The sequence below is a fragment of the Diadema setosum genome, chromosome 14, assembly GCF_964275005.1.
Source record: "Diadema setosum chromosome 14, eeDiaSeto1, whole genome shotgun sequence".
NCBI lineage: Eukaryota > Metazoa > Echinodermata > Echinoidea > Diadematoida > Diadematidae > Diadema > Diadema setosum.
In genome coordinates this window covers 20,758,603-20,768,014 of record NC_092698.1, presented here as the reverse complement: position 1 = coordinate 20,768,014, position 9,412 = coordinate 20,758,603, and the positions used below count along the sequence as shown (strand labels likewise).

Here is a 9,412-nt window from a genome sequence, read left to right as displayed (position 1 = left end):
ATTAATGTCTGCATGCAATTACATATACATTACTGCAGCTGTATTATGTGATTTACAAACATTTTGTTCTTTATGCACGGTGTTATGTAGAATCGTTTTGGTCATAGTTTAGCGGTGTTATTTGTCATTATGTATAAGGGACGCAAGCAAATGCAGCTACGCTTAAGCTGCAGCACTTCGGTATTATCCTTTGTATCGCTGATACATTTAGTTAACATTGCAAACACATTATAATATGTAAACACATTATGAATCAAATCAAATCAAATCAAATCAAATCAAATCAAATCAAATCAAATCAAATCAAATCAAATCAAATCAAATCAAATCAAATCAAATCAAATCAAATCAAATCAAATCAAATCAAATCAAATCAAATCAAATCAAATCAAATCAAATCAAACCATGATCGCGGCAACTACTTATGCTAGTGCAGCTATCAGACACCGAGGCACTCGTACTTCTCTCTCCACCCCTCCATTTTTAAATTATTATTTTTTTAAAATCATTATTACATTTCTAATGATAAAATCACTCCCTTATTCACAAGTACAAATCTTTGGGCCACCAAAATGTATCATTTCTGGTGGTGGCCCCGCTAATGTCGAGCCTTGATTGCATTCTTCACATAATCAAATATTTCGATATAGATTTGATGAAAAATTATACGTAAACAGAAAAACAAATGCTCCACTAAAATCCGAACAAAACTAAGAAAGACACACACTATTAAAGTGGCACTTATTTTCATGAAGCAGCGATTTAGTTAATAATCTCATTTCTAAGTTAGATGGGGTGACGGTTGCATCACTTTACAAATATCCCAGTTGAATTGCACACGATACTCTGCATGAAAACAAGGATATTGCAACAATCGATATGATTCGCCCAAGCTTGCAAAAGTTGTGGTGACAAAGAAACGTTGAACCCGTTGTGCGAGTTCTACATATAAGATTGCGCGGATAATCGGAGTTTAATGTGGAAAAAAATATATAATTTATTATCATAACCATGAAGTGAAAGTAAACGAGTAGAGAAAGCTGATATGATAAGGAGTGCATCAGATGCATCAGTGCATGTACTTTGTCAAGTTTATCCCTGTATGTACTATGTCAACAACAACAACAACAACAACAACATCATCATCATCATCATCATCATCATTGACAAAAAAAAAAAGAAAGAAAAGAATATCGTCTAGTTTTAGTGGAACCAAAAGTTTGTTTGACAATCAACGTGTAGAACTGGTATTGACAAGTACAAACTGAAGTGGGCTCTTTGCAGTTTTGTAGTATACACATAGGTAAGGAACCTTGGAATGCATTGATTGATTAGATCAACAAACCTTCTTTCCTTGGAGAATGTGAATATGACATTTCACCTTGGCGGTTGTTTCGAATCTTAGGTATAGAAAAATATTATGTTTTACCCAACAGCGTGCGACCATCGCTTGTGAGTACGAGTCTCATTTGCGATTTGTTTTAATATCAAACGTGATGGATTTCTATCATTATCATGACAACGAAACAACCATACGTATTCTTTAACGATACGTGATTGTGTATATTGTTTGATTTAAAACCTCTTTTTTATGGACGCAATCATGTTAATTCTTGTCAAAGAGGCTTTCTCTTTCACTATACACCTTGTTCTTTTCTGTGCAAACTAAGTGATAAATAACTTTGTGAATTCATCAGTAATGAATACATACCGAATAAAATACTAGTCCTGGTACGGGTGAAAAATATGTAACATTCGGTCAAAAATCATTATCGTAACTGTTGCTTTGCGAAAATGGACCTAAAAAATATGGAACTCCAAAACATTTTATATTTTAGTGAACAATGAATATAACCGAACAAACTATAATTCATTGTAATTATTTCAGTGAATGAGAACATTTTTCAAATGAAAATTATCGATATACTATGTAACATACAAGTTATGATAAACGCATTATTACTTATGTATGGAATAACTTAATTATCTCTTACATTTATGTATTTTGTATTGTTTTATGCAGGATCCCTTTGTAAATATTTTTTTTTAACTGAAAGAGATACCCAGGGAAAATAAAACGGAACAAATAAATAAAGAAATAAATAACCCTTCACTGAAAGATATTTGTGAGCCACCAGGCAATAGAATTTAGTTCAAAGCTTATTTGACCGTTAATACAATGCTCCCGCCGAGTTATATTTATACTGTTAGAATGCGAATTGATAAAGCTTAAATCTTGTAAACATACCCACGACCTTCGGAGCTCCAAAGATATATTATTCCTGCAAAATCATAACATTCATTCCACTGTTATTTATATTTCTAAATAACGGTAGAATATACTAAACTTCTCAAATTCAATATCGTTCGATATTTTATATCAATATATAACATAATTCTATCAGAACAGCTGCCATTTTGATACTCAATAAATCATGAGCTCTTGAAGCGTAGAATATTCATCCGACATTTTTTTTTTTTTTTTTTTTTTGTAGTTAAGTCGTATGATATCATAAATGTGTGAATGTGTTTTGATAGAGAGAACAAAATGTAAATCTCATATGCTTCGTTTGTGAGGTTTACTACGCACTCGTACACGGATTTTGCTTTGGCCGTTGCTCTAACCATTACATAAAACTGACACAAAACTTATCAAAATAGTATACGTAGGTAACAAACAAGCGAACATTGTAATACCATGGAGGTACCTCCATGGTAATACACACCACAGTACATACTGGCCCTGTATAAAACAAGCTCAACAACAACGAGAATAATAGAAGTAAATGACTTGATCATTCGACCAATCACCGTCACCGCTGGAGCAGACTCGTCGTAGTGCAACCAATGAGAAGTCTAGTTCTTTTTGTTCGAATTTACCTTTAGTGCTATGCTAGTGGTGTACATATACAGTACACACGCGCAAGTCAGCTGGCTGATTGACAGCGACAACAACACGACGACGAGAATACTACAGTCACTTTGGTTGTTTAATTCTAGAATGTGAGTCTTGTTTGTAGGAATGACCAGTAAATATTCATTGTTACACAAGTTTATATTTGATGTCCGCTCTTTGTATGGAAAAACATGGTGTATGAGCTCGAGAAACAGCAGTGTGTGTTGTGAGTGACTACGCCTCGGTCAATATCACTCCAGTCCCGTGTGTATATATTTGTGTGTGTGTACCTCTTTAAGCCTTGACTGTCATTCGCAAGTCATGCCTAGGATTACCCCGAGGTGCTCCTTGTACACAGTTATTTCGTGTTTGGCGTTCGGGCTGTATTTCGCAGTTAGCCTAGGAATGATAAAAGAACCCACGCTACACCGATAGAAACTTGTTTCTATACTATAAGCAATGTGGAATGAATGATAACTTCATTGCAACCTGCACTGATTAGTGATTGACAAAACACTGCAGTGCTTTAATATTTACCATGTTTACGTCGATGCAGGGCAGTTTGTCAATCAGTTGCAATGAAAGCATCTTGACGGAAGAATTTCATGAATTTAAATAACTTCTTCCGCACATCATGATCTACCAAGTAGCGTAGGCCTACCATCCAGATCATGACCATTAACTATCGACTATACACAGCCCAGTCGCCGCTGTACATACGTAGCGCGACAGGCTGTATTCGCGTAGCATATTAACAGCATCTGGTCGGGCTACATGACCATTATTGCAATACATAAGAAGCACGGCTTCATTTTCGTTTAATTGTTTAATCATATAATAGTAGCCAAGTAGGCCCTATTTGATATCGAGTTTGCCGCTAGCAAGCGGAAGCTACAGCTCATCTCTTCAAGTTCTACGTTATCATGACTATTAATTGTGTGGGCCGTGGGCTGTTGTCAACCCACCAAAATCAAAACCCCTGCCCTGGACCTGAAGATGGATTTTCCGTCTAGGCCTGAGTTTGACCGAAAGATCGGTCTGTATCTGGTCGTCGGGAAATGTTCTGTGGAGACTGCGTCTGGCTTCACGTATCCCCTCCTGGGAGAGCGATAACGTCAAAAAAAAAAAAAAATATAAAAGACTCCTCCGGACAGACGGATCTTTCTGTCTAGGCCCGAGTGTGAATTGCCATGCTGATCTTAGACAGAAAGATCCATATGTCCGGAGGAGTCTTTTACTTTTATGACGTTATCGCTCTCCTCCGTATTAGGAGGGGATCCGTGAAGCCAGACGCAGTCTCCGCAGAACATTTCCTCGACGACCAGATACAGACCAATCTTTCGGTCAATGCTGATCTACACGGGTGTAGGCTAACCGCACCAGTGACCCCAGCCCTTACTGGTTACAGCGCCCCGCGCTGGGGTGAATAGGGTGTAGGCATGCTTTTAGTTTACCGTTCACAGTCATAGAGTAGACATCAACTTTATGTTCCAACTACCCCTTTGCTCAAGAATAAACATTGTCTCTGTGCATAAAATTCAGCTCTGAGTTATGTAGTTATGGCCATATGGCTTAATGCCTCTCAAAGGCTCTGTCCATCAAGAAAAAATTAAAAGCACAATTAAGTTATCAACAACAGATGATAAACTTTGTTGATTAAAGCCGTAGAATACATGTAGACCCCTATATACAGTGTATGTGCAACTTTGAAAAGGACTTGTTCCTGCATGCTATGTCCGTGCATGCTATTCTAAAGCAGCTGGGACTACTAGTACTAAGCCCGAAGACAGCAAGCAGATAAAGCATCTGATCTTGAAGTTTAGGGAGGGGTAGGGTACAACTTGATGTTTGGCATGATTAGATAAGTGCAATGCAAAACCAGACTCAAGTACATCATATAATGAATTCAGTAAAAACTGATGATCAAAACAGCCCCCCCCCCCCCCATAAAAAGGCCTGAAACATCAGAAAGCCGTACGATTTTCAATTTTCATATGTTTTAACCAAATGGTGGTATTTGTTGCAGCCACTTGATTTACAGATCTAAATTGAAGGATTCACTAACTTTTTCTGTCTGATTGCTTTGGCCATTAAATATGCACAAAAATATAAAAGTCATGTTTTTGACCACTAAATAAGTCCTTTTCAAAATCATTACAAAGAAACAAAAACACAACAAAAAAGAGTTGATCAATGAGAGCCCTGGACATTTAAGTTTTTCCTTTTTTGATTCTATGTTTGTAAGGTCAATTTAGTTTCCCTGGGCAACAGTTTCATAAGTCAAAGCACACAATTTGTACTTAAGGTAACCATGTAATAATCTTTTACACGGTACTAGTAACCATTAGAATAATAATTTTGTCATGGTTGGCCTGTTCAAACGGACAAGTGCATTTGTAGCAACCAAGGCCATTTTGCCCATTTCATTTTCTTTTTCTTTTTCTTTTTTTCTTTTTTTTTGGGGGGGGGGGGTTGTGAGGGGTGGGGTCAACCATATCTTAGCTGAGGTTTAATACCATTGGAAAAGCTGATCTGCTGATGGTTTGTTGTCTAGTTGCTCCCACGCTAAAGAACGACTACTGTAAGATGCCACTTGCCTTTTTAGCACAAGTTGAAAGAAGGGGCTCCAGGTGTCGTTTGCATTGTATTCATCACTTTGAGTGCTCCTTCAATACATCTGTTCAACACATTGTAACTGTGATGGCCTCAAGATTATTCTTGTCCAACCACTCCTGACAGTTAATGTAGTTACTTGAGAGATGTACCAGGTAACTTCATTGGTGCCTGGTACAATATGGATAATGGTGTCTGTAGTCAAAGCCTGGCATTTGTGAAGTACATGTAGTTGATCTAGAGAATTGTTCTCAAAGCAACTTCATATCTGAAGAAGAGAAAGAGAAAACAATTTTCAAAATGAAAACAATATATGCCAAAACTACTTGAACGCAGTCAAAGTGACTACACTGTAGTCTATGTATTTTATTTGTTCACATCTTCATGCAGATTTTGATTTTGTTTGCCCATCATGATTGTCATTACAGTAGGACCTTGATTATGCGACCATGTCGCGACTGACGTGCCTTGGGATAATAGATTTTATGGGATAAGAGAGATATGCTAAAAAAATACACTTTCTAGCAGAGGATGTTATACGGGTATGCACTTGTTATTACCAATTTACTAATATTATTAATCTAAATCTGCATGGTAGTGTCATGTTTCATTCTTCATATATGATAGGGAAATGAACCGAAATAAAAGTAAAATATCATTTGTTTGATTGATATTAACCGACAATGAGATCAATATTGTGACTCACTGAATACTGCTGAGCACTGCATTATACTGTAACCAATGCTGTGCACTCGGTGCCACTGACAAGCGCAGGACCAGTCACCGACATCATCTCAGGAACTGAGTTAGAAGTTATAGTCCATTGCAATGATTGGAATATGTCCCATCATACTTATATATTTGCACAATAATGGTTGAACATGTGTTTGTTTTGAGTGAGATAAATGAAAACTAGTTGATGTCTGGATAACAGAGAAGCTGGATAATCGATGGCCGGATAATTGAGGTCCCACTGTACTTCTATTTGGCAGGTGCCACTCTTTAAGGAACTCTGTGTATTTGGAAAATTGTATGTCATCTTCAACCAGAAACAAGCATCATTTGAATATACTATTTGTATACAAGTAACTATCCAGACTGCTCAGCATTTTTCATACATCGACATGCAGAACATAGCTTTCATAAAATCATTTTAAACCTTTTTTTTATAATTTTTTTTTTGTCTTGGCAGATAAAGAATGTCAACTACAAGTGATGCTGACAGCATCCCCATGCTGCCTCCGGACGACTCCCCCGGAAGTTCCGTCTCCTCCAGTCTCCAGGAGGAGTACCAGGAACTTCTCCAGTATGCCGTGGTCACCCCTCACTATGATCCCTCTCAGCTCCCACAAACCCTGGCCGGAGCAGCACGGTCCTTTCAGCCCCAGAGGACAGTGAAGGACCAGCTGCTGTACGTCGACTCCACGGCTACGGGTAAGATTTCTGAGCCCGGTGCTGTTTGTGCACACTCACATAGAATGTAGAACCTTGCTGAAATTATCAGCCTGTTTCATGCAAGCTGTAAATGTGAGATTGTAAAGCAAACTCACCTGCCTTCTGTTCCCTTCGTCTCTTTTGCTCTCCCTGCTTCTTAAAGGGGATGGCTAGTAACTGATCATTGGGAATCAGTGGGAATGTTGGAGGATGATTGTTCCAATCCTTGTGGGATTCATTTAAGAGTACATTATATATATCTATTGTTGTGTGAAAATCATTTGCTTCAGAATGGTCTCATATTCATGTAATGTGCAGTTTAATGTTTCCAGGTTAGCATGCCTGTACAGTGACAGGGCGATCGTTAACGATTAACTGCACATTACTTGAATATGAGACCATTCTGAAGCAAATAATTTTCACACAACAATAGATATATAATGTATTCTTAAATGAATCCCACAAGGAATGGAACAATCATCCCCCAGCATTCCCACTGATTCCCACTGATCAGTTACTAGCCATCCCCTTTAACATTAGTCTTATTTTGTCCTTTGCCCTGTTTGTCCAGCTCACCTTCTGTCTCTTTGGTTTGAAATCTTGGCATAAAACATTTGCATAAAACATATTTTTTTGCTGTATATTGTATCTCTGCCTACTGCCACTGTCTTATCTGTAATAATGACAACGTGAAGTAGTTTGCTACTCACCTGAAGAGGTAAGAGCCAATATAGCCCTTTTTCCTTTCATCATGTTGCTTTTTGTGCCATCTTGAGTAAGTCAATTTCACAGTGAAAGGTACAGGTGAATCTTAGATTAGCCATGATTTAATGGAAAATTGAGTGCGAGTGGGATGAATTTTCAAAGTAGAAGTGCAACGGTTATCATGAATGAAGAAATGAATGTGATTTATTGAGTTATAATGGAACAGGGCAAGTCCATGAGAAAAGTTACCTCGGGGTGAAAAAATAAATTTCACAGACTTTAACTGAATTTATGTTCAAAGTATTCAGAAAAGCCTATATTTAGATAAATATAAAGAAAATTTGGGGAAAATCTAGCGAAACTGATTTTTTCACCATGTCAAACTAAATTTAGCTTCATTTTGAATGTTGTGCTCAAAAGCACTGTTTTGCACACATTTTATTAATGAGAGAAAAATTAGAATGTTTAAGCCCATCTTGCCTGCATTTTATTTTTTTTTTTCTACTGTCCATGGAACGCAATAAATGAAACAAAATGAATTTTTCAAAAATATATTATATTAAGAAAATCACAGCGTATTGAAATTTGGTGATTTCTACCTTTTTGAAAGTGTAATGTCCGTGACGTTTTAGGTATAAAAGTTTTTGTACAGAGATTTAAATTGATCCAAGTAAGTTAAAATTTGGTTTGCAAAGCTAGAATATGGTGTTACACAAGATTACAAATTAAATTTTGAAACACACGAATACTTTTCCAGTAAAATGCGTCACGGACATTACAATGTTATAAATCCCATAGACGTCACGGACATTACTAAGTATCAAACATTTAGAAATACTTCTTAAAAATGCTGAAGTTTTGTAATTAAACAATGTTTTTCTGATTATTAATCAATCTGTTACACAAGACTATCAATTAAATTTTGAAACACATGAATACTTTTCCAGTAAAATGCGTCACGGACATTACAATGTTATAAATCCCATAGACGTCACGGACATTACGAAGTATGAAAAATTTAGAAATACCTGTTAATAATGATGAAGTTTTCTAATATTGCCTGTACATTGTAATCTTTCTTTGTTAGTGTGAATGTGTGTGTGGGTGTGTGTGTGTGTGTGTGTGGGGGGGCATGTATGTGGGGGGGGGGGGTAATACCTTGTTCATCAAATCTTTACCCTTGCCTTTAATCTGTTTCTACTTTCATTATCTCACCAACCTGCAGTTGGGTCGTTCGTTTGAGTCAAGTTCTTAACCAAAAAGTCAGTGAAATATTTTGTTGCTCAAATCACTGCAGTTCATGGAGATGGATGTACTGTTACATTCATGAAAAGACGGGGTACATCTAATCTGTTCGTCTATAGCAATGAAGAAGAGTCTTTCATCGAGATTATTGAGTGTCTGTCTTCTCTAACAATGGACAATCGAAATAGATGTTTCTTTAAACAAAACTTTGAAGCTGAATAACTAAACTTTTTTACAAAATAGCAGTAGCAGTAGCTCACAATCTACCCTGTAGAAGAATTACATCTAGGCATTTTTTGCTTTGGTTATGTGTTCTCTTAACTGTACTTAATTTTGTGGTATAATGAACCACTTAAATTAGTCTGTATTGTACCATGATTGTACATTCATGTTTATTATTGCCACTTATTAAAGAAAATCATGTATCAAAGAAATGCTATATGTTGTAAAGCTAGCTCATACAAAAAAGCAGAAAGAACTAAACAAAAAGTTAATCACTTATTATGTTCAAGGTTCATC

At 36.7% G+C, this 9,412-nt stretch overlaps 1 protein-coding gene across 1 annotated transcript in view; it reads left to right on the top strand.

Annotated features, from left to right (window-relative positions):
* Positions 1–2,940: 2,940 nt before the first annotated feature.
* Positions 2,941–9,412, top strand: part of LOC140238201 (centrosomal protein POC5-like) — a 43,120-nt gene continuing 36,648 nt past the window's right edge. Inside the window, exons 1-2 of the mRNA XM_072318138.1 lie at positions 2,941–3,003; positions 6,702–6,943. Of these exons, the coding sequence (XP_072174239.1) occupies positions 6,709–6,943 (235 nt within the window). The 5' untranslated portion in view covers positions 2,941–3,003; positions 6,702–6,708. The remainder of the gene's footprint in view (positions 3,004–6,701; positions 6,944–9,412) is intronic.